The 27,934-nt window shown below is 27.0% G+C and overlaps 1 protein-coding gene across 1 annotated transcript; it reads right to left on the reverse strand.

Moving 5' to 3' along the window:
* Positions 1 to 1,674: 1,674 nt before the first annotated feature.
* LOC100212853 (TNF receptor-associated factor 4) lies at positions 1,675 to 27,881 on the reverse strand. The gene is made up of 7 exons (XM_065810060.1): positions 27,559 to 27,881; positions 12,001 to 12,055; positions 7,535 to 7,639; positions 7,169 to 7,330; positions 3,669 to 3,746; positions 3,492 to 3,569; positions 1,675 to 2,618 (listed from the first exon to the last, which is right to left on the reverse strand). Exons 1-7 carry the CDS (start codon positions 27,813 to 27,815, stop codon positions 1,911 to 1,913), a joined length of 1,443 nt encoding a protein of 480 aa, XP_065666132.1. The 5' UTR covers positions 27,816 to 27,881; the 3' UTR covers positions 1,675 to 1,910.
* Between the last annotated feature and the right edge of the window lie 53 nt (positions 27,882 to 27,934).

Here is a 27,934-nt window from a genome sequence, read left to right on the forward strand (position 1 = left end):
TATGCAGTAAAAAGTGTTTTAAGGTTAAGCAATTAGCAAGATAAGTTTGATGGTATAGGACCACCTTTACTCACGTTATAGAGACAATTTTTTTTCTTAAAGAAAAAAAGATTTTACATTAAAATTTTTATTTTCTTCAAAAATAATTAACGGGGCGAGGGTCCAAATAAGCTGCGGATGGTCTGCATGAAATCTTAAAGAAAACTTTGTAAAAAAATTTTTTAAGTCTGTGCTCGTCTTTTTAATAGAATTTTACAGTTTTACAATAAGAAGTTATAAAGTATTGAACTTTATAACTTCTTATTGTAAAACTGTAAAATTCTATTAAAAAGACCAAAAAACAGTATTCTAAAACCAAATTTGAAAATTTAAATAATAATTCCATAATTTTATAAGGTTTTTTTTAATATTTTAGCTAAATATTGAGTTATTTGATAAAAAATTATAGGATTTACCTTTCAAGATAGACTTGAAAGCTAAATCTATCACCTTAAGATGTTGTTTATAAAGTTGTCAGCGTAATTACGTTGTATATAAAGTTGTTGTCTGTAAAGTTGTTCAGCGTGTTTATTCCACCTTGCGTTTATGCAGATTTTCATTTTTTCTAGTTTGTGTAAATATAACGCGTACATTAAAAACACACACATTCAATTAAAAAGAGTTTAAAAAAATTTTAATTTATTAAAAAGAGTTTAAAAAAAAAAGTTGCTTAAACAATAAACTAAAAGGAAAAAACTTTCGGTGGTGGTTATTTATTAACATAAATATTGGAACAGAATTTTTTTTATGACAAGAACTTTAAAATCAAACCATTAAACGTTTTTCTTTATGGTATGAAAAGAATCGGTGCAAAAAGCTAACAAAACTTTCAAATTATAAAAATCTATTGACAAAGTTTATGCATAGGTGAAATTTTTATTTATTTTTTATTTAGCCGTATAATACCGTATAATGTTTCATAAAGATAACAAAGACAATAAAGATTTAGTCTTATCAATAGAATAAAAAACTAAATTTTATGAAGAAGTTTGAAAAAGATGTAAAATAATTCATAAAAGCGGATTAAAAAGTTAGTATAATTGAAATTTTAGAAAAAAAAAACATAAAAAAACTTTCAATTAAAATTTGTGCTCTAAATGCCTGAAGCCAATTTTCCGAACATTTTTTTTTGGAAATTTCTGCGCGGGAAACTTTCAAAAAAAAATCTGAATGGAGAAACGACTCAAGAATAGACCAAACCTATGCAACTTTGTTAAGGTTTGGTTATATATATATATAAAACACTGTTTTTTTATATTTAAAGTAATAAAACATTTAAGAAAATAGTATGTATATATGTATGTATATATATATATATATATATATATATATATATATATATATATATATATATATATATATATATATATATATATATATATATATATATATTGCAATAAGTAAGTTGCAAACAATATATTTATAAAATTAAGTTCTTATCAATTAAAAATTAAATAAAAAAACTTTACTTTTGAATAAATTTGTATTAAAACATTTTGAAAAAAACTGATTATAAATAAACAAAGGTTTGCTAAAAAACAATTAAGCAAAAATTACTTTTTTAAACTTAAAACAAGTTTTAAAATTTTTTATGAGCAATATAAAATAAGAAAAATTAGGTTTTTTTGTTTATTAAAAAATTTTTGAAAATAAAAATGTTTGTTCGCAAGGTTTACTTTGAAATATTTACATCATTTGTTATCTGTTTACTGCTCGCAGCAAACTTTGGTTTAATAATTGTGCTTACATGCTGTTTAAACTAATTCATCGAATTATAAGTTTTTGTTATTGTCAAATATGTTCATAATAAACATTAAATAAGTTATTTATTTATTTTTTCTTTTTGCTATTTTAACGTCTTCTTTTCTAATTTAGGGTTGAATTTCACACTTGATCATTATTGTATTATTCATAGTTAACCCAGGGTTGCTCAATATTCTATGGGGTATTATACATCCTACTCTTTTAGATTGTGATACTGGTTTTGTAAAATATTCAGGATCGTTTGCATGAGGATCTATAATAAAAGTTTTATGTTCTCTACTTTCGCTTTGATCCAGCAGAGACATTGTGATTTTCTTTGTGAATGGCCAATCTAGCAAATTATCGTATTCTCCCTTCATTATATGAAGAAATAAAGAGATACCCTTTCCTCTGTACTCACCATATCCGTTCAAATAAATTTGCAAAAAGAGTTTGTAACCAAATGGAGCTGAATAAAACGGACTGCTACATATGTCTTGTTCTTTTGACGATTTGTACTCTTTAGATATTCTGCTAGCTATGTTATCTATGGACCATATAAAGGCGTTATTTGAAGACGCTGATACTAAAAGACATTTATTTTCAATGTTAAAAATGTCTTTTTCTAACTCACTAACACGTTTCTCTGTAGATTTAACTGATCTTTCAACAAACTCTCCACTACTTATGATGGAATCAAATAAATTTTTTAAATTATTGATTTTTTCTTCATGTTGACTAACAGTTATTTCAAGTGAGTTGACTTTGTCAATTGCTAATGAAAGATGAAGGTCTGAGGAAGAAATTGCATGATTTTTTTGTTCGTCTTTTGTACCCTAAATTATATATATATATATATATATATATATATATATATATATATATATATATATATATATATATATATATATATATTATATAATTAAAAATCAAAGTATAGCATATATATAATGAGAAGGGAGCTGGATTTAAAATTTATAGGCCTGGAGTTAAAATTTCATCTTCATGGAAAGGATATGGAAAACAGAGAGTAAAAAACGATAGATTCTTAATTTTTAAAAGATGTGCTCTAAGGAGGAGGGAGGAGAAGGGGGATTAAAAGGAAGGGGGGTGGGAATTTTAGTCCAGATCCAATAAACGAGAGGGTGGGGGTTTTAGAAAGTAGGGGGAAGGGAAGGGAAGGGGGATTTTTCTCAAATCTAATAAACAGGAACTTGTATTATAGTTTATAAATCCAAACTAATATTTTTTACAAACCATGCATAAAACTATTTAATTCTAGCATGGCTTGCAGTCAAATGAGCATTTTCTAACAGCTGCATTATCATAATTTCAATAGGATTTAATATACTGATATAGGTGTAATACTTTGGTGAGAAATAAAGCAAAAGCTCATTTTAAATAATTGAGATTTACTAGGCCTGTTTACATGGAAAGTTTTTATCTTTATCACTGACGAAATAATTATTTTCTATTTAGGCCGATTTTCACAAAATGTTTTTTAGTTATTAAATATAAATTTTTGTTGTTAACAAGTAAAAATTAATAAACGGGGTAGGAAAACTTTCCAAAATTAATGTTCCCCCTCCCCCTTGTATTAAAGATTTGAAAGTAAAACAATATATATTAATTTATACATAATAATTTACTATTAATACAATTTAGTATTAACAATCACAGTACATTATTATGCAAATAGTATTAAATACCTTAAAAACGCACCCAATTTTAAAGTATTGGCAAGGTTGAAGAGTTAATGGACAATCATTTTCAACATGATTATTCATCTAAAATATAAAACACAAACTTATTATTTTTATTTTAACATTTTTTGTAGTATAATACTATAAAATATTTTTTTTCAAGAACACTATTTAAAAAAATACCATAACACGTAATATATCTTTTTTTCCACATTTGTTCACACACTCTATCGGTTGTTCTGGGCACTTGTTTAAGTGGTTCTAAACAGTATAGAAATATTATAAAATGTTATGATCATATTTATAGAGACACACTCAAGAAAGCTTCCACAGAGTATCAATAGAGTATCTACTCTTTATTAGCCAACTATAAAATAAATTTAGTTTTTTTATTAATTATAAATTAAATTGAAATGAATGCTTAAAAGAATTTTTTAGGCCTCTGCCTTAAAAGCATCACTTTAAGCTATGAATGCCCTACTTGAGTCTCATATGACAAAATTTGTCATCCCAAAATTTACATTAAAGCTAAATTTGTACTCAGTCCAACACCACACACCTTATATGTGGAAATTTTTCCCCCAAGATTGTATGTGGAAATTTTCCCCCAGATCATCAAAAAAAACTTGAATAGTTCAAATCTAAAGCAAAACATTTTTTATTATCTAAAGGAGTTCAACTTACATACATTTTTGACCCTTTTTTTTTCCTTTCTAAAACACATATTTACGCTCAAGGATGTTAAAAAACAATATGAAAACTACACATTACAATTTCAAAATAATTTCAAACCCAAAAAATTCTACATATATATACATATATATATATATATAAAATATATATATACATAATTATATATACATATATATATATATATTATATATATTATATATATATATATATATATATATATATATATATATATATATATATATATATATATATATATATATATATATATATATATATATATATATATATATATATATAAACATTTTAAGGAACTGTTTAAGTTTTAAAAAAAAAAAAAAAAATTGAAACAGTTATGCAAATATATTGATTTGGCGTATTATTTTTGGAAAATAAGCATGCAAAAATAATCAATTTAACAAAATTTAAAAAACTAAAGCTCTGTTACATAATTAAATATTGTCTCTTTTTTCAACATAAATGCCTATGCACATTTCTTATTTAAAAACCTTACATTGCATTAATTAAAGCTTTTTTCAGTTCTTTATACTTCATTTACTGTTTATTTAACTATTTAACATACAATTATGGAGGATAGAATCAACCTAATACGGTTAAAATCCACACTTTAAAATGATTTAAAAGAAATTAGAACAACAATTATCTAACTCAAAATTAAAATGCAATTACTTTATTTGAGCTTAAATAATAAAAGCTCAAAATATATAATTATAAACTTTTTTTTTTTTTTTTTTTTTTTTTTTAGATTATTCACCTCCCCAAGGCCCGAGGGGGGCCACTACAGTCGAGGAGGCTACTCATTTTTTTTGTGTTTTTTGTGTTGTTTTTTTTAGTTATTATTCATGGTGCAACCCTCTCTCAACTCTTTAACTCCGAAACACAAACCTTGCCGAGCAAGGCCGCTGCGCGGAGAAACTAAGTTGAGCGCGGTACTTCCAGGGACGTGGTGGGAGTCGAACTCCGAACCTCTCGCTTACAAAGCGAGCGCTCTTACCACTACACCACTACCGCATGATATAATTTCTATTTGATATAATTTCTCTTATTGAAAGTTGTGAATGGGATAAGGTAAAAACTATATGGATTCTTCTTGTTATGAGATTAAAACCAAATGATTTATTAACTTTCAGTACTCTTAATACAGAATGCAATGGCTCAGCTGTTTTTAAATTTTTAATTCAAGATTTTCAGACAATTCAATTTAATTGTTCAACTTGTAACAAAAATATTTGTCCAAACATCAATGAGTTTGTCTTGGTTAAAAACGAAGAGAATGTAGCATATTTAAATATTGAATGAACTATAAAATCTGCCTTAATGATTCTACTGCAAAGATTTTATATTTTCCATTTTGCTTATTTGTAGAAGTGCTTCAAGAAGATGAACTAAATATAAATGATATCCCATTATCATTTATAACTGATAAAAATTGTTTTAGTTTTATGTTGTACAATATTTGATAAAGATACAAACCACTCTAAATCAACATTTTTATGAAATAGAGATTTTTATTTGGTAGATGATTTAAGCAATTAAATCAAAAAAGCTACCAAAAATGTATAATATACAAACTATTTTTCAATATTTGGCCTATTATTATTAAATATTGGCTTTAAAATATTAGTATAAGCAATATATACATACATATATATATATATATATACATATATATATATATATATATATATATATATATATATATATATATATATATATATATATATATATATATATATATATATATATATATATAAATATATATACTCCCCGTCGACCGAAAGACATTAAAGTAGGACATACTCCTATATTTTTTAAAAAGAATTTATATCTTAACAGTTTATATCAACTATGAAATGTAGATTTACAAATTTTGTATATGAAACTTTAGGGCTTTTTTATTCCCAGCCTCCAATCATCATAATTTTTTGCTAAGCATCATCATTTTACATAAGTATAAACATACAAATGTTTGAAGTTTGCTCCATGTTTGCATCTCATACACCAAAATATGTTGGATCCATCACTGTATGTTAAAACTAAATATTTAACTAAAAAGCCTTTAACTTAATAAAAATCAGTACAAACAGAAATAGACATTCACAAACTTTGAGTAAAAAAATAAATTAAAGATCATGTAAAAGATGAGGTCAACGGACGCAACAAAAACACTTTTTGACCTTTGACATCATGCAAAATAGTAAGTTACCTAGAAATCTCTTCAAGTTTATTTAAAACCTTTTTTCTTTAAAGTTCAATACATGTCAATAAAATTGTTAGTATTAAATATAAGGTAATCTAATATTTATTCAAAAGGTGACAGGTATATCAATTGTTAAATGTTTTATATTTTGGGTTCCCCAAAAACGCACAAATTTGTACATACTTTATGGATGCTCCCTTATTATGGATATTAAGAATATTTTTAAGAACTCATTATTATGGATATTAAGAATATTTTTAAGAACTCATTATTATGGATATTAAGAATATTTTTAAGAACTCATTATTATGGATATTAAGAACATTTTTAAGAACTCATTATAAGCATAATTAGTAAAAGGTTTAATTGTAACTTTATTGTTAATACTGCTGGGTTTTCAGTTTTCCATCATATTGTAACCGGAACTTTTACAGTGTCCTAATTAGAAACCTATTTTAGTTTTATTAAATAAATTATCATTTAAGTCAAACAACATCAAGCTGTTAATTTATTTACACTGAAAATATGAAATATTTTAATAACAAAACATTAGATAATAAAACATTCAATGTTTTAGATACTGAAACTGTTTAAAATTTTTATTATTTAATAAGTTAAAATAAAAATGTAAAATTCTGAAAAAGTAAACTGAACAATCATATTATTTAGAGACCAACTAAGGTAAAAAAAACTGATATAAAAACTTCAAAATGGTGAATGAAATCATGGTGAAATAACATCTTAAAAAAAAAATTGTAAAGTAAGAACAAACCTGAAAACTGTTAAAAAAGCATTTTTTCCAACAATATTGACACTCAACAATTCGGTACTCACAATCTGACTGTAGATGACATGTTACATCTTTACGCATAATAAAACTTTTACATTCATTTGGACATGCTACCTCCACATAAGCGCAGCTTGTAATATGATTCTTTAAAGAATTTAAAAATAGTTTAGCAAAATAACTCATAAACAGTTTATACCATGCATACACAAGGAAAAATACAACAAATCATACAAAAAAAATTTGACAAAAAAATTGATTGTAAATAATTTTTAAAGTCTTAGAGATTTAAAATTTTTTTTACATCTATTTCATAGATATATTAATTTAAAATAGGAGAATAACACTTACATCAATAGACCTTAAGTCTCCAACCCAATCGCACTCACGTTCAAAATGACGACATTTAACAGGAGATGATAATATTACTCTGTTTGCCGCTTTATCTAGAAAGATCTAAAAACAAAGTATATTAACTTTAGTTCTAATTTATTTTATTTTTGTCAGTTTATTTATTTTAACTTGAGTAATAAAAAAACTTTAACAACAACATTACAACGAAAAATTATCATTCTAGTTTTAAGGGGGTAATAGTAACAGTATCGAAAACAGCCAAACTGAACTAATTTGAAAAGGGACTTTTCGGATTAATATCGAAATAAAGAATAAAATCAAAATTGTGAAAAAAGAAATAAATTGTAAAAAAAATCCTAAAAGCAGTAAAAGATCGAAATTAGTAGAAAATGATTAACATTGAAATAATTAAAATTTGAATAATGTTAAAAATTAAAAAAATTATTATGATTCAATTTTTTTAAATTGATAAACTTCCTGCCCAAACCAAACCCTCAGTCGATGCATGCCAAGCACTTGTTGCATGTTCTACATATTTGTCAGTTGAGGAAGCAACACTTCTCGCATGTTCTACCTCTTTGCCAGTTTCTTAATTCCTAAGACCAAATTTCAACATTATTTCGTAAAGGCATTTTTGACATTTTTTGGCATAATTCCTTCTAAATGAACTTTAATTTTTTTTTTCTCGAATTAATTCCTTAAAATTAATTTTCAATAATTTCAAAAAAAAAATTTTGATCAAAAAAATTTCGATATTAATCTGTTTTCAAGCCATTTTTAAAAATAATTTTCTGCTTTCCCGTTTTTTGGTATCTTAATATATAAAATATTATTAATGAATGATTGAAAACTACAGTAGAGACAAAAACTCACACATATACAAACATCTCCATGCTAACAATAATTGTTTTGATAATTCAAGCATAAAATCAAGGAAAGTTTATTCATTGAATGGAAAAATTCAGATATGAACAAACAGCTAAACAGTTTATAAGATATCTCTTTTCACATATTAGTTTAAAATATTTTAAAAGTAGTTAATCTTTAGCAAAATATTTAAATTTATTTTTATTGTACTTTTTGTTATTGCCTATTTTGTCATAATTGTAAAAAAAATTGTAATTTATATTTAATTATTGTAGAATATTTGTATATAAAATTAAACAAGTTTTTAAACCCAACTGAAGACGACTATAAATTAGTCAAAACAAGAATTGTTGTTTCATTTGTTAAAAATATGGTTTTTATTGATGAGTGGAAAAAATTTGTCTTATTTCTCAACTGTTTTCTCAATAGTATTCATATTGCTTCAAGTCCCAGTTTTTATGTATAAAAATTAAGAAAAAGAAAAAATTATGCACAGTAATGGAAGTGCCTAAATATTTCAATAGTTTATAGAAATTTTATAGAAATTTTTTTCCTGGGTTAACATACTGATGTGAGAATATTGTCCTCTTAATAAATCTAGAGCTTCCCAAAGCAAAAGTTTTTTTTCAAAATCAGCAACCTTTTAAAAGGAATGTAGATTATTTTTTTTAACTTGTTGCAAAGGCTAGAAATTTTAATTATAAAATAATAATCAACTTTTTTAAGTTTAATTCAATGTAAACTTTGATTTTTCAACTCTGTTTTAACAGTAATACTTCATAGGATATTCAATAAGAAAAACACACTTAATAGAAAAAAAAACTAAGAGAATAAACCATGTTAGATTATTAAATCAATAAATCAAAGTAAAAACATTGCAGAGTTTAGAGCAGTTTGATTGGCAACTAATTTTTCACAACTCATCCTAATATTGAATAGTTAATGTTGAGGAAGTAATTTAAAAACCTGGTCAAGATATAAGAAGTAGGTTAGACCTTGGTCTGACAACTAAATTAAAAGAATTTTTAACATCTATGATTGTTGAAACAAACTTTTAAACTAATAAACTTTCAAGAAAATTAAAAAAAAAAAGAATATAAAAAATTACATAATAGTGCTCGTTCATGTCATTGTTTGTCTACAAACAACGACATGAAATATTTAATGCATAATCAATAAATTATAAAAAAGTTTACAAATATATAAATATACTAAACTTAAGAAAATACAATTACTTTCTTTTTTTTTAAAACAACACAATAAACTGCAGTCTCAAATCCTTTTTTTTCCTAACTTTTTTTTAAAAGTCTTTCATTCTTTTGTTTTTTCTGCAAGTATAAGGCTCAATCTTTACTTATCTTTTTATAAAACGCTAAGCAATGTATAAAATAACTAAAATAATTTTTGATAGGTTTTAGTTTTTCATCATTTTTTCCAGTATTTACTACTTTTCTTGTTGTTACATGGAACAAGAAAAAAATTTGTTGAGAGTAATTGTTATCAGTTGCTAACAATGAGTTAATTAAACATTTTATAATTATAAAATAATGATAATGCATTATTTTTTAGCACAGATTTTACTTTCTACTCATCAGAATACTAAATTGATGAAAATACACAACATTTAAAATTTTAAATGAGTTTCATCTTCTTTTAAATAGAAATACTTATGTTCTGAAAATAAGTGAAACTTAATTTAAGAACTTGTGGTTCTATGGTACCGTCAAAGGGGGTAACTTTGGCCACACTTCGGTAAAAAGATTATTTAGCTGATAACTCCATTAAATATATATTTTTTCCCACTTTAATACATGCAAATCATAGATTACACTTTAACTTTAATTATTATGTGGGTATTTAATTTTTCAGCTTTTTTTAGGTTGGCACTACTGGCAGTAAAAGTTTTGTTGTTATGGTTACATCAATATTTACCTTCCAAACTTTTCCATGTACACCTAACTAAATACGAATTTACAAAGCAAGTAAGTACTCTAATTACTTATATATATATATAGTTGTTAGACATTATCTAAATTATTACAATAATATGTAATCAATTTTTTTTGTTTATTGCTAAGAATGTTATGGCATAACCTATTCCAGCCTAAGTGGGGTAACTTTGGCCACTTGGAAAGAATCTAAACATGGAAGAAATCTGGCAAATATTCCAAAAGATATATTCCCTAGACTGCTAAAAGAGCTGATTGATGAACTTTATGCAGAAAAAGGAAACAATATTGTTTCGGGATTTAGAAAAACTGGTATTTATCCACTCTGCAAAGAAAATGTTCTTAAAAGACTTCCGCAGAAAGAAGTGGACTCCAGCATTGTCAGTGAAACCTTTATTGAACACATTTCTAAGAAAAGAGATGAGTGTAAAAGTAACACAAAAGAGAAGAGGAAGCGAAAGAAATTGAATGCACTACCTGGCAAAAGCATTTGCTATGAAGATTTGTTACTCTAGGAAAACGTCCCTTCAAAGAGCAATGGAGGCAAAAGTAAAAAACCAAGAAAGATTATCTGTGAAGAAGAAATTGGCAGTCCTGATAGCATTAGTGATGATGACTCAATTATGTCACTCCACAACATTTCAGATAATTTAAACTTTTCAGAAAGTGAAGATAATACTGGACTTGAAAGACAGGATTTTCCTACAATGAGCTTGGACGAAAAGAAGTGTTTGAAGGAAGGCAATTTTGTAGTGGTGTTGTATGACAAAACTACTATGCAGGACTCATTGACAAGATGCCTGATGTAAATGAAGAAGGGCCAACAATTGATTGCATGGAGAAGAAAAGCAAGTGCTGGATTTGGCCCCAGAAGAAAGACAAGTTAATTTACAGTTGGAAGGATGTCATTTCAAAAATTGAGCCTCCAAAACTATTGAACAAAAGAGGACATTTTAAAGTTCCTGAACTGGATGTTTTTTTTCCTTTTTAAGTGCTTTAGTTTGCAACTAAAATCTTTTAGTTTAGAATTTACTTGACAGGTTTCAGTTTTACATGTGTAACCAATTTTTTCAATTAAGTTCAATGTTGTGTTTTGCTTCTAATGTTTTATAAATAAATAAGATTTTGAATTTTTAAATTTGTCTATTACTTTCCTTTGGGCCATAGTTACTCAATGGGTGGAGTATCTTTGTACTAGAATATTTTTACAATGCATTTTATATGAGAAAACAACAAGTGGTCAAAGTAACCCCAACCCCTGGGTAACTTTGGCCAAATTTTTAAAATAATCAAAAATAAATATTTTTAAATATTTAAAAAAGTGGTATGGATGGATAGGGAATCTTTTATTTAATAGTTTAAAAATGTTTTTACTAACTTACTACAATTCATATTAAATATAACATTACTAAAGTGTTAAGGTGCAAGTTTTTTGGTCAAAGTAACCCCCTTTGACGGTATGTAAAACTTTTTGCTAAGTACCAATTGCAAATGAACATGTTATTACAATTACAAAAAAATGTGTTTATTTGCAATAATAAAAATTTTATTTTAGTAAGATAAGCAAAGCAAAACAAAGGTGAAGACCATTAGTTTTTAGAAAACAGTTTCATATAATATTTAACACTGTAAATAATAACAACTTACTTTATCTAAATCGATTACTTGCCTATCAAGAGGACAAAACAAGATTCCTTGTTGTCTAAAAAGAGATTGTACAAGTATTAATTTAAAAAATATTTAAATTGATTTACTTCTAACCTCTTTCAAAAAACTGTTATTTATAAATGCTTTTTTAAACTATGCATCATTTTTAACATTATGTCGTATAAAATTGTTATATCAATAGGAATTTATAGAATATTTTTTTAAGTATATATAATACTTGTAGGGGAAAGCAGAGAATACTATACATGTTTTGCGAAGTGCTAACCACATTTTTAGACAGTAAAGAAATTTTAGAACCCACAAAAAGGTGTTACTTGGGACAATGGCTTCGTTCAGGTTCAAGTAACTCTTTTATGGATTTACTTGGTTCAATCAAGATGACTTAGAAAAACTATGAATGTCAATATACTAACTCAAATTACAATGGAAAGAATCATTTTTGGTGAATATTTATTGGAAAAAAACAATAATATAATAACAATTAATACATTTTAATGGAAATTAGAGTTTATAAAATAATTGAATTGGAATTTAATGAAATTAAAAATCTTTCAGATTAATTACATTCATGCTTCAATGAATTTTAAATTTATCAGTGTAATCAGCATATGAACAACTTCCAAGTTTTTGTTTATATTTGCAGCATATTTTTGTAAGATAACTTTAACTCTGACTTGTGCTTATGGTTCTGATCCAGAGTTCTTGCTTAGAACCATTAGGGCTGAGCTTCGTAGCCACTCTGAACACATTTGCCATATTTTTGGAGCAACTTAATAACCTCACACAAAAATTAAAATAAAATAAAAAGATAAAAAGCAAAACAAACAATTATAATGTAAACTGATAAAACAGAAAATGTAATAAAAAAAATGTTTGAAAATAGGTGTTTTAAAATTGGAGGGTAGCCATAAACTTAACTATGATTTCACTTCTTCTACCAAATGTATTAATTAATGGCAGGAATGATATTAACACAGTTTTTTGTAACTAATTTTACAGAATTTTTTAGATTTAGAGTTAATTTCATCCAATATTATAGGAGCAGAATTATTTTTGTGTAAAAGAATTAGTTTTAAAAGTTCTCAACACAAATGTTTACTTTTATTTTATTTTCTGTTTTATTTTTTTTATTTTTACAATTTACTTCGATATGAATTGCTATGATCCGATATGTTTCGATATGATTCCGATAAAATATCGTTTGGGTATCGATATGCACAATATCAATATCGCTTTTAGCGATAAATATCGCATAATTTATCGCTAAAAAATGTATAACGATATTTTTTGAGTTTCGATATGATTCGATACGTTCCGATAAAAAATCTTTTGGTTTCGATATTTTACAATATTTTGTATTAAATATAACTTAATGTTTAGTTGTTTTATATTAGATATTTTACAATATTTTGTAATAGATATAACTAAATGTTAAGTTAAGTTATTTTGCAATATATTTTCTCAATTTATTGATTAAAATATTAATAAAAATTAATGATCGCCTAATTTTGAATCCCATTTTTTAGATTAAATTGTTAAAAACGGCTCAGGCGGTTAGGAGAACAATCCAACTGTTTAGTTTTTTAAATAAAAACATACCGTGGTGTGACCTAACAAAGTCCTATGCTTTAAGAAAGTCCTAATTTAAGAAATGACAATTTCGTATATATAAAAGAAACATTTGCGGAAAATAATTTTGTTGTTTTAACTTGATATGTGGGGCCATGATGATTTCCTAATTATATTGATGTTTTAATCGTTTGTGGGTAAATCAATTTTTAATTACAACAATTGTAGTAATTTTTAATTGAAATCACGTGACAATTGAATCAAGTTACTATTCAAAAATCATTCTTTAAGCGATCATCAAATATTAAAATATTTTCACATGCTCTATTTTTTATCAAATCATGTTACATACTGATCGTTTAAATGCCTTATACCATGTATATTTAATTTTTATGGGCTAGTACCACATTAAATGCCTTATACCAATGCCATAAATCATTACAAAAACAAATCTATTTTATTTTTTCAAATATTTATTTATTCAAACAAATTTGAATAAATATAAATTTGAATAAATATATTAATAATTTTGATAGTTGTTTGCAATAACTATCAAATTTTGTTTACTTTGACAATTTTACCGTTACTTTGGCAATTTTAAGTTGATCAGAGAAAACTACCTTTTTTTCTAAAAAAAAACTAAAAATTTTTTCTTTGTCTTTCGAACTCTCTAGCATATATATATATATATCGAACTCTCTAGCATATATATATAGAACTCTCTCTCTCTCTCTCTCTCTCTCTCTCTCTCTCTCTCTCTCTCTCTCTCTCTCTATATATATATATATATATATATATATATATATATATATATATATATATATATATATATATATATATATATATATATATATATATATATATATATATATATATAATTAATTAGTAAAAAACACTTATCTAACTTTTATCTTCGACTCGGAGTTTCACCATCGCTGGATCATCAGGAAGAGTTCCTGGACTCTTCCTGATGATCCAGCGATGGTGAAACTCCGAGTCGAAGATAAAAGTTAGATAAGTGTTTTTTACTAATTAATTATATATATATATATATATATATATATATATATATATATATATATATATATATATATATATATATACATATATATATATATATATATATATATATATATATATATATATATATATATATATATATAATACATATATATATGTATATATATATATATATATATATATATATATATATATATATATATATATATATATATATATATATTAATAATTTTGATAGTTGTTTGCAATAACTATCAAATTTTGTTTACTTTGACAATTTTACCGTTACTTTGGCAATTTTAAGTTGATCAGAGAAAACTACCTTTTTTTCTAAAAAAAAACTAAAAATTTTTTCTTTGTCTTTCGAACTCTCTAGCATAATTTTTGTAAATGGTTTTATTTTCAACTGATTTGGATTTCATGTACTTAATATATAATTTTTGTTTAATTGTGGAAAATTTTCTTAGTACATTGGTTATTTATGGGGATGTTATTTTTTTAAGCATTTGGTTTATTTCAATTTTAGGAAAATTTGCGTCATAAATATCATAGAATGTTTTAAGAAAATTGCTATAGGCTAAGTTGGCGTCCTGAAAATGATCAATATGGTGCCAATGAAGCATTGATAATTGATCATTAAATCATGCTAAAGTTGCTTTGCTATAAATGCGTTTACAAAAGCTATTTTTTTATCTAGTGTTAATTTAGAATCTGTATTTGTGGAGAAAAAAATTGGAAAATGATTTATGATATCGCATTTAATGATTCCTTTTTTAAGAGAAACGCTCCGTTTGTAAATAAGTCATTGTAAAACTCTTTAATATTGTATTTGACGGATACTGTAAACAATCAAAATTAAAATCACCAATTAAATAGTTTAATTTTTTTCGTGGTTATTTTTTTTAAAAATAACTTTTTTTTGGTTTTGGTTACAGTTTCAAATACGGTTTTACTGAACCGAAATTAACTAGCTAGTTGTAATAAAAACGTTTTTAAAAACTCTTAGAAAAGGTTTTTGAATACTCTTTAAATTACTTAGATATACATTATAAGGCTCTTAAAATAATTTTTTTTTTATAAGGAAAGATGTTAAAAATTTATTTTAAATTAGTATTAAAATTGTAATTGAACAACATTTTGAAGAATGCCAAGGCCAAGGACCGAAATTTGGAATCACTTTGATGAAGAGGTCAGTACTACACCTGATGAAGAGCGACTTGTTACTGCAGAATGCAAGTATTGTTTTGCAATTTGCAAGTTGACGGACAGAAACACATCTGACATGAGATCACATTTGACAAGGAAGCATCCTGTTCAGTTTGCAGCCCTGGAGAAAAAGCGCCATGTTCCTTTTGATGAGTTAGAACAGGTGCAATAAAGTTTAGAAAAGTTTTTACTTTTTTAATTTAAATATTAACTTTTATTTTCATATGTGTTAGTTATTATTACTATTACAATACCAAGATTTAACAAGATTTAACGATAAATATTAATAACTTTCAATAAATGTTGATGAATGTTTCAATATTAGGTATTTTAACAGGTTTCATAATAATTTTTAAATCTACAATGAACAAGAGGCTTATGAGCAGGTCTAAGATGATAAGATGCCATTAGTGTTGGGCAGTAAAGTTAAACAAGGAAGACTTTTCGGACCATCAGTAGAAAAGGTCCAAAATCTAAGGCATTGGGTAAAATACAAGCCACAAGACCGTGAACAGCTTAGAGGAGACATTGAAATTGTCAAGTTTTTAACCCGTTTAAATTTGTCATTCTCTTTGGTTGAACATGAAGCTTTTAAAGATTTTGTTCACTTCTGGAATCCAAAAATAAATGTGAAGGCTGCAACAACATACTCCCGGTTCAAGTATACAAAACTTTAGTTGTTTTAAATAAATTTTATTTTGGGGTGGGGAGTCAATTCAATGGGAGTTCCAAGAGAACTTAATTTTTTAAAAAGCTAATTTTTTAAGACCAATCCACACCAACTTTTTTTTTGGTTTTCTTAGTAGGTAACCAAATTGATATGTAACGAGAAATACCGATAATAACTAATTTTATATTTTAATTTTAGGTTGCCATTGTTGTACAAAAATGTGAAAATCTGTGTGGATGACATTCTAAAGGAGAAATTGCCTAAGACCGTTGGATTTACAATCTCAACTGACCTCTGGCATAGCAGAAACAATGATGCATACCGAACCAGTAAATTGCACTATGTGAGTGAAGAATTCCGGTTAAAGATGTATGTTTTAGTACTTTATCTTTATTAGGTTAAAATTTCTGTAAATTAAGTTAACCGTTTGAATTATTTAGATAACTTTTTGTTACAAAAAAGCAAAACCGCCATTTAGTTTAAAATTAATGGCGCAAATTAATACTTTTACTTATATCTAAAATAACAACAAAAGTATTAGTTTGTATTTTAAAATATCATAAAGCAAGCAACTAATTTTACTTTGCTTTTCAGAAATGTCTCAGAGTTGGCCGGAAACAATGGAGTTTCCTCCGTTGTGTGTGCCCATGATTCAGCCGCTAATATGAAGGCGGCAATAAACAATTGCAATTTTGTAGATGCATCTCTTTTGTGTGCTGATCATCTTTTGAATTTGGCAGTTGAAGCAACTGTCAAAGAAACAAAAGGTTTTGACAGTTTGGATTTTCGTGAAGTAATCCAAAGAGCAACTGAATTAAGTTCAAGATGCCATAAGTCACCTTTGTCTGAACAAAGAATTAAAAAAGAGGTAACTAATTTTTACTTTAACATCCTTTTTAGCTTTTATAGCAATTTAGTTTATAGTTTAATACAATGCAAGCGCAATTTAAACTTCTCAGTACACTTTGTGTACACCAAACTAGCTCCAGTCATTCTTTCAGAAGATGAGTTCAATCTTTATGATAAAATTTTGCTTATTCTGAGGAGAGTTGCTGAAATTTCAGAGTGTTTCTCTGCTGACAAAGAAGTAAGCATTCACCTCGTTATCTCAAACATTTAAACACTGAGGCACAAATGCCTGGATTTCATCAAGGCTGGTGAGGCATCACCAACAGCAAAAATATTTCACCAAAAAATGGTGGAAAACTTGGATGTTCGTTTTCCGGACACTGGTTGTCAAAACCTTTTTTACTCTGTTGCCAACTTGCTTAACCCCTTGTACAAGGAAAGAGCTCTGAAAAAACTGGATGGATTTGATGAAGCATATGAGGCACTGATTACTCAATCCAATGCTTATCAGGAATGGATTGCTGCAACAAGGTTATTTAATGAACGGTTACATGGTGAAATCCAAGGTCATATTGCAGAAGATGATCCTTTCTATAATGTTGGAATGGAAGAAGCTCACGCACTTATGACTTCCTATTCTGGTCCGGCTCCACCTGCAAAGTTGGACACTTGAATTGAATGGGACATTGTCACTGAATGGGAAATATTTTAAAAACCTCCCAGGGGTTGTTGGTGTAGACGTGCTGGAATTTCGGAAAGCAAATATGTACAAATTTCCTCTCCTTTCTCAAGCTACTAAAAATGTGTACCTGCTTCCTCAGCATCTTCAGAAAGAGCCTTTAGTGCCGGTGGTAGAATCGTCTCTTATAAAAGAACAAAATTGCAGCCTGAACAAGTTGAAAAATTGTTGAACATCAGCAAAACTTCCCTAAGATCAAGATCAAAAGATGGTTTCTAACCAGTCAGGATGAAAAAGAAGAATTGTTTGAAGAGGCTTCTACCAATGACTCTGAGAACTCAGCTGTTTCAAGTCAGGGATCTTCCACTTCAATACTTACATCAGCAGTTGAAATGGATGACTAACTTAAATTGGTTCATTGCATAAGTGGCGTCATTGGTCTATTTCACTGCTTAGAGTTTATAAAATTTGCCATATGGTGATTTAGTGATTTCAATAAACCTTGTCTTTGAGATTAAATTTTAATATTATTCTTATATTAAGTCACAAGCACGAACCTTAACATGTTAAACATGTCAAGCCAACAATTTATCAAGTAAAACATTGTTATTTTTTGTTTTTAGTTGTTTTTTGCTTCCGCTTAAGTCTTAAATAAATTAAAAATCAAAATTACAAATAAAGTTTTGTTTATTTCTTTTTTTACATTAAATAGTGCACTTGTCAGTAATTTTATTAAAGTTATTTAGGTTTTTAAAAAAATTATTTTTTTAGTCGGAAAAAGTAACATCGTATTGAACCGATAAGTATCGTTATCGTTTAAGTTACGATATGAGTTACGATGTTTATGGTAATTGAACGATAAATATCGTAATGAATCGATAAATATCGAAACTTTATCGTTCAAATTTTTTGGTTACGATACTATCGTAACATAAAAAATCTTACGATACGCACATTCCGATATTTTATCGTATCGTAATAAGAAAAGCTTCGAGACGCAGACCCTGCATTCAAACAAAGCACTAAAGTTCATCAAAAGGTTTCAACTACTTTTTTAAATAAAGAATGCATGCTTCATATACTAGTTTAACTTATGCCATAAAGCATTTATAATCTTCTTTTCTGTCACTTTCTTTAGGCTTTCCTAATATATTTCAATAGCTGGAAACAAACTGATTATAACTAATATCCTCATATTTGCATAAATCTTCTGTTTTAAATGTGTTAAAGCTTCTGCTTTAACTGTGTACATAGAAAAATAATTAAATATTTTCAAGATAACTGTTTCGACAGCAATCTTCATTGCTGTTGAAACTTTTGTATGCAATTGTGCAAAGCGTTTTAACTAACATAAGAGTTTTGGTTTGGATACCACCTACCTTCCAGTGAAAGTATTGAACAACGATCTGAAATTTTTTATGTAAAACGTGATTGCCAGCATCTGTGGAAAGACTAAAACATGAAATGCTATCTAATGAATTCACCAGTTGATCAACAGTGTGGGGCTTGTTACCTGGTTTATGATTGACTCAGTTTTTGTTTTTGAACATGCGATAATTTTTACAATTTCGGAATCTTTTAATAATTTGTGCATTAAACCAGCTCTGCAGGCCATCAAGTTGTAAGACTATGTAAAACCAAGTTGTAGGTCTAAGCGTTTCAAACTTAATGTTGAACAAGGAAAAAATGTGTCATTTGAAGATATTAATGATTATACTACTACAAATGAACCTGATACTTTCAAACACAAGAGACTTAACAAAACCAAACAACAACCAAACAGAAACTGAAAACCAAACCAAAACTGAAACAAACAGAAGTCACGGCAACAAAGAAAAACACGAAGAAACCTTGTCAAATGTCAAACCAGTAGAGATCACTAGAGATGTCACGAGTAGTGATTTTGCCGAGTACCAAATACCGAATGTTCGACTATGCGCTTGGCCAAAGCACCATATATTCAGCTGCCGAATATTTGGTGACACTTAGTTAATTTTGAAGATTCTGACCAGCTTCATTAAAATGGATACGTTAACTAGGCTGTGTGCGTTTGTGTTTCATTAGTAATTAAACCGTCACAGCACGAATTATTTTTTGATTGATACATTAAATTGCTTTAACTATAGTTATATCTAAAAGTATCTTCAAACCATTCAAAAAGATTACAAAAATAACCAGCCTAGGTATGTCTTGCACTTTTGAAAGTAATTTAAGAAGTTGCTATTGATAGATATTGCGCAAAGAACTCTAAACTTTAAAAGTTGTATCTTCACTACAACCTGAACTTTATTGAGTTTAACTCATGGTTTAACTTTAATGTGAATCCCAATTATACGTTAGCCTTTTCATCAATACACGTTTTTAAAACCTGATTTCAAGAGATTATTTAATATACAACAAGAAAAATCTAAAAAATTTAAAAAGTACTTAAAAAGATTAATTCAGTGAAGGGTTAACTATTTTCAGTGAAAGGCTGCTTGACACCGATAAACCATCACCGGTGCTTCATAGCACATATGATGGTTCATCTCCACAACGTAAGAAAAAGTAATGTAAACGAAAACGATCAAATCAATCTCTACAAAAAATATGCACACATATGAAGATGTGGAAAAGAAAAATCCGATGGCAAATTAACCAGTTTTACATAAAAATAAAAACATCAGCCTAAATTGGACAACAAACCCTTACAAGTTGTGTTACAAGCAAGCGCAAAGCATTATCCTAGCACAGAACTTGCTAAAAAAAATTTTTTATTATCCGGTGATAGTGTACATATTAAATGGCTATTTTTGAAAGTATGTATGAGGAATTCAAAATCATTCGCCTTCGTTAAAGATGAAAATATTTTTATCATACCTCCCACAGTGCAGAGTCACTTATTGCCAAATTTAAACTTTGGCTGCCGCAGGAAACATATAATGGTAAAGGATTAAGATTTAAAATCCTTTTTTGTACCCTATTAACCTTTCCTTTCATATTTGATCCATTATCATACCTTTGACCTCTGCAGTTAGAGATTTCAAGTCCTTGCTTAGTTAGCAAATCGATTAAAACTTCAGTAAGTCCTAAGCCTGTAGAATCAGAAACAGAAAAGAATCCTAAAAAGTAAAGTTGTTCTTTTCTAGAAATATCAGGTGTACAATCAACAATGATTGAATTGTAAACGGCTTTCAAGACTCGGTTTATTATTTCATCATTAACTTTTTGAGACGATAAATCTATTAACTCATTTTGAATATTTTTTCCGCAGTAATGATCTAAAGTGCCACCTTTTATTGCAAGTGGTAAATATTTTCGCATCACAAGCTCAAATTTTGCAAGCGCCTGTATTATTCCTAAGACTTTGCCGTTTTGAGGTGTAAACATTTTATCTGAACTCCCCCGAAAAACCATATTGTTTTCAGCTAGGTAAAGAGTGATACTCATTAACCGAAAAAGAACATTTTGCCATCGCAAACTGTCTTTTTCTATAATTTTAAGTTCTACAGTTTTTCCAGTTTTTAATCATATTTCAGTTTCCGCCCACTGTTGATAATATTTCATATGGGAGACGCTATTTTCATGAATTCCCAATGTTTCAGTTAAATGTCTCCATTTATTGAACCCATCAGAGACTAAGTTTGACTTTAAATTATTATCAAAAAGTAGACAGCAAAAATAAAATACGGAATTTTTAGAATAAACCATCTGAATAAACCACCCATCTACGGCAAAGGGTTTTTCCATTTGCAAGTTTTCTATTGTAATAAGTGCAAGAAAAATGTTGACCATTTCTATCTTCAGGGTATTTTTCCTTTGTAATTTAAAAAGGGCCACGTTTAATTAAATGGACCACAATGTTGCTAGATCGAACAATTGGCCACTTTCCACAATCCAATAAATTATGTATTTTTTGTAAAAATATCTTCCGATAAATCATTTGATTTCTTTAAAATAACTGGTTCATTATCTACTTCAATGTGCAATAAAATTATGGAATTATTTTTGAGTACTGTTAAAGGTTCGTCAGGTTTTTTATAAGCAATATATTTTTCAATGCTCATGAATTTTTTATATTTTTCAAATTTTTAATCTTTCTCGGACTCTCTTTTTCTGTACTCATACCCAAACAAATTTTTTCTCAAATTTAAATATTATGTGACACGAGATTATTTTTTATTCTTAAGATAAAATTATTTCTATAAGTAAAAGAAAGAAAAAAAATTGAACAAAGTTCTCGAAAAACATTGATAAAATTCTTAAACAAAAAAAAGCTTACAGATTTTTAAAAATTGCTTTAAAAATTTAACATTTAATAAAAAAAAAATGAACTTTTGAACTTCTTTATAAAAAAAATTGTGCAACTTTTTGAAATGACTCCTAGGGGAAATAACGCACAAATGATACTACGTATTACAGTAGAAAATCGTGCGTAAATTATATTTTTAGGTAAACTTAGTAATTTTTTGTTGATTAAATTTAAAATCGCGTTTTTTTTTAAGGTCAGGCGTAAAATCTTTTATTTTTAATTTACTATTAGAAAATTAACGACCTTGCCCCCCTCCCTTCCCAAATAAAAAGCCGGCCCGAATTAATATATAGAAATTTTTTAACTAAGATTTTAAAACTAATTGTGCATATAGCTTAACAGTTTTATTTGCAAAAATTTCTATATATTAGTTCTTATATATAATAGAGCTTTTTATATATTATTACATTTTATACATGTTCTTACACTATTATATAAATATATATATATATATATATTATACATTCTTATAAATAAAATTAAACTTATTTTGTAGTTATTCTATATATTGTATATGAAAACCATTCAGTTGTTAATATAAAACATATTTAAAAACGTAACGTCAAACGCTTACTGTACGCCTTTGGTGCGTACAGTAAGCGTTAGATGGTAGTTTTGCGCGTTTGGGGTTTGTACGCGTTTGTGTACGCGTTTATATATTAAAAAATAGCAAATAAAATTCTTTCAAAAAGTATTATTTGAAAGTCTTTTAATAAATGAATTTTCTAAAATATAATTAAAAAAACAAAATGAATAAAATTCCTATAAACTTAACTATAAAACACGAAACTAAATTTATTTCCCTTAAACATTAAAAAAAAAGTTTTTAAAAGTCCCATTAGAGAAGAAAAAAATTACTTCAAAAGATTTTTCAACCGCAACAAAGAAAATACGCTCGTTTTACGCAAATTTTGTCTGCCTTGTAATATCTTTTCCCCTAAATATTGTAAACAACGCTTTGCGATTTATTTTCATAAGAAGTTCATAAAAATATGTGTTCATAAAAAAGTAATTTAAGGTTTTTATAACTTATATATATATACATCAAATTCAAAATATGAACAGTAAGCAGAGAAGGTTAAACACATTTAATGATAATTTAAAGAAAATGTTTGCTTTTTTAACGCAGATCAAAGATGAGCTTCTCAAATGTACTAAAAGCCTATTTGATATTAGTAGTCGTGGACGGTCTGCAATTCAAGATCATTTCAAATCTATCAAACACAAAATGGCATTGGATGCTTCTATATCGTCAAACAAAATTACAAAGTTGATAAAGAGTCGGAGCTTTGGTCAAAATGAAAAAATATTAGCCATTCAAGAAGGAACAATTGCATTCCACACAATCAAACACAACCATAACTTTAGAAGTGCTGTACATCAAAGCTAATTAAGAAATTTTATAATCCAAGATTTGCTTGAGAGCGTACAAAATGTGAAGCAATAATTGTAAACGTGTTTAATAAATATTGTGAAACTCAGAAAATGCTTTATTAAAAACATCATATGTGTCAATTCTTTCTGATGCATCAAACAACAAGGACATTAAAATGTATTCAATTTTGGGCTCGTTATTTTGATGTTAAAGAGGAAGTGCAAATTCAGCAGATTAACATGGATTGCGTAAATGGAGATACATCAGATATTTTATCATAAGTTATCTTTAAATGCATTAGTGCTAACAATATTTTTTTAAAAGTTTTGGCTATTTCTGCAGACAACACCAATACCAATTTCGGAGGTTTTAAACGAAACGGTAATAACAATAGAGGCCGGTGTGGAATATCAAAAATTGCTAGGATTCTCAAAAGTTCGTTGGTTGGCCTTACTTCCAGCTATCGAAAGAGTTCTTAAGTTTTATCAGCCACTAAGATCATACTTTTTAAGCTAGAAAAATTTCCGAAACTTTTATTTGACTTTTTCAATAACGAAATGGCTTAAATAGTACTGTTTTTTGCCAATGTTTCTCATAACACGGCAAAAAAAATTGAGAAAGATGATATTTCTATGCTGAAGTTGCCGTAGTATTAAACGATTTGAAAGACCAAATATAATCTAGAAAAGAAAAAAAATTTCTACCTTTCATGGTAAGACAGCATTTGCAAGTTACCGAAGAAAGTAGTCATTTCCAATTTCTGTAAGAAGTAGACATTTTTACAGTGTCTGTCTAGAGTATATAGATGAGTGGACGGGTCACTTTAATCAGGTTGAAGTTTTTAAATGGTCTTTACTTAACTATGAAGTTGAATGGATTGAAATTATTGAAACTATAATTTTTTTGAAAAAATCAATAGAAATTACATTCGATGACAATAAATTGTTCGACGAAATTTGGAGAACTAATTTATATGGCACAAAGAAAAAGTTTTCTTCTTGGGAAAGGGAAATCCCAACTTACAATGAAAACTTTGGAAGCTATTTTGTTCGTTAAATTTTATTTAAGAAAATATAGCTCCTTAGAATTTGCAGAAAAAATTTAAAAAGATTAAGTGTTGCTGAAAATAATTCATTATTATGAAAAATATCTGTGATTTAAAAATGCAAATATTGTTTAATATTTTTTCCATAATTTAGTTTCTTCATATGCTATTTTAAAACAAATGAACGAGTTTTTAGTCCAACCTATTTAAACTAGACTGTAGGCAGGGCGGGAGTGGGGGGGGGGCACGTGCTCCCCTGCTCTTTATCCTGTTTGGCCACTAGAAAATTGAAATTAAGCATATATTCAAAAATTGTTAGTACAACACAAAAAAGGGCAAGGCAAAAACGTCTTGAAAATATAAAAAATAAAATTAATCATTTTATTAAATTTATGCAAAATCTTATCAAAAAAATAGATGAATATAGACGCTAAAATAATTGCCCTTGGGTGCCTTTATTTTTATTTTATTATTGGCGTCTCTTGAAAAAGTGCTCCCCTTTTAAAAAAATGGTAATAAAATCAGGCAACGGGCCTGATTTAAATACCATTAGTATTTATACATACCAAATTTATTCCTTGTTTTAAACATTTTTCAATTATTGCTTGTGAGATTTTCATTTTATATAACACTATTAAAATTTCTCGATTTTTTATTTTATCGCATAACAAATAGTTGCTATAACATTATAACATAAATCTGGTATTTTTCAAATATGGTCACCTTATCTAAAAAAAAACCATCGCAGTGGTTACTTTAGACACATACGCTTTTTTAAAAAACAGATACTAGAAGAAGAAAAAACACAATAAAATTACATACTTTTTTTTTTTGTGTCTATATATCAGGAAGAAAAAAAGAATAAAAACGTCCATAAATTATTATGAGACAAAACATTACATTTTATTGATAATGTAAAAACTGCCCAAAGTGTGGTTTTACGGTATATAATGTTTTTATTTTATTTTATTTATTTTATTTTGTTGTATAGGTGCCCCAAGAAGACCTAATGGTCATGTCAGAGAGCACCTCGGAAGTGCATTTAACCAGGAAGATCACGCCTCCTTCCTTACCGTGACGCGAATATATGCCTAGAGTTCGTTCCGAACCTGGATCTCCAGCTTTTAAAGCAAGCGCTCTAAACCACTGCGCCACGGCCGCTTTATTTTATAATGTTATAGTAACTATTTGTTATGCGATAAAATAAAAAATCGAGAAATTTTAATAGCGTTATATAAAATGAAAATCCCACAAGCAATAATTGAAAAATGTTTAAAACAAATATAAACTCCGGCATGCAACACTAATTGGCGTTTATTATAAATGATACAAGTTTCTGATTTATTGAAAAAAACTGTTGTTGCATTTATTTCTCAGTTTCAATTTTTTTTTTAAACTAGAACTCAAATATGTCAGAAATGAAATAAAAATCAGAAATATACTCTATTTAAATCTAAAGTTTTCTCATTATTTTAATTAACTTGTAGATAGAACTGATGAGTAAAATGACCAGTTGTTTCAGGTTCATATCTGTCATTTTACTTTGAATAGTTATTCGGAAAAAGTTTTCTTGAAGCACTTTTATATATATTTTTTATTCTCGTAAAATTTCAAACATAAGTCTTAAATATTGCTAATTATAAATGTAAGTTAATTCTTGTGACTGCATGTTTTACGCTTTTTTTTTGCTTACTCAGCATATTTTAAAAAATAACTTTATTAATTATTATCATTATAATTAATATTATTAACAATTGTGACCACTATTTAAATAAAATCAGTAAAAATAATCAAACCTGCCATTTTACTTAAATCAAATGCAAATATTTTGTAAAATTAAAATAGTAGGGTAGTATATCTTAAAATGCAGCCATTATTCAAAATGCAATTATTATTATGAATATGACTTCATATCTTAATAGGTTTGTTTTAAATACATTTTTTAATGTAAATAAATTAAAAAAATTCTGTATTGGTTGTCTAATAATGTCAAAAATATTTTGTTGACATATATATAAGAAGAAGGATTTAAATAAAAACATTGTCTCAATGAAGTATAGTGGAAGCGAGGAACTATTTTAAAACATTTAAGTGATAAAAATAGTTTTGCAACTACTCATGAGAAAAGTATTTTACAAAAAAATATAAGCTATTCAAATAATTTACGTATAGAGAAGGATATTTAAAAAATGCGCTGCTCTATTCAGAAAATTTCCTAAAGTATATCAACTATTTCTGAAATCAAAACAAAGTTTTTATTTTTAAATTAAGTTTAATTCTTTTTCCTGATGTATATGTCTATGCGTATATGTATGCCTATCTATGCATATGTGCGTGTTATACATGTGTGTATGTTTTGTACATGTATTATTATATAAATGCATATTATTTTTTTATTACATAAAAAAATTAAAGTAAGTTTTAAACAATTTTTTAACACCCTTAATTTTATTATTAATCAATTGAATTGTCTTGCTATTTCAAAATTAATAACAGAGACTAACTAATAACAAATTATTTCTAACATTAAACTTAACTGCTAACCAATTTTCGTCTCTAAACAATCAAAAACATTTTTAAGCCGTAAGTTTTACTCAAGAAATCCGAGCAAAATTAAGTTTTTACTACTTGCCTGATGATTGTGGTAACACATAAACTCTGAGTAGCAATATTCTAAAATCTGTGTCAAATAACGTAATCAACTTGTACGCAGACAAGTAAAAAATTTGTTTTTAATAAAAACGACAACATTGAAAACAGTAAAAATGAAAATAAACTAAATTTCTTTTTAAATATAAATAAAGAAAACTCTTTAACTAAACAACCTGGTTACCTTTCTAGTCGATTAAAGCACGATTCGCAAAACCTGTGACCACATTCCTCAATTTGGATAGGATGACGCAAAGCCAAAAAGCAAACTGGACATTTAAGATCATTTGGAAGAGTATCAACAAAAAACTCGTCATATCCACCAAAATAAACATGGTCTACATTGTTTGAATTTTGGGCAGATAGATCTTTGCTAAACATATGTTCTTTTTCATCCCTAATTGGCGCTAATAAATTTTGAGATGAAACATTATACGACATTTAAATATCGCTTTCATAAAAAATAACTTCTCAAGTTTATATGTTTGTAATGATTTATACTGAATTAAATTAATCCTGAAAGAAACTAAAAGGGATTTTTAACACAAAAAACGGAATTG

The sequence above is a fragment of the Hydra vulgaris genome, chromosome 11 (genome assembly GCF_038396675.1).
Source record: "Hydra vulgaris chromosome 11, alternate assembly HydraT2T_AEP".
Taxonomy (NCBI): domain Eukaryota; kingdom Metazoa; phylum Cnidaria; class Hydrozoa; order Anthoathecata; family Hydridae; genus Hydra; species Hydra vulgaris.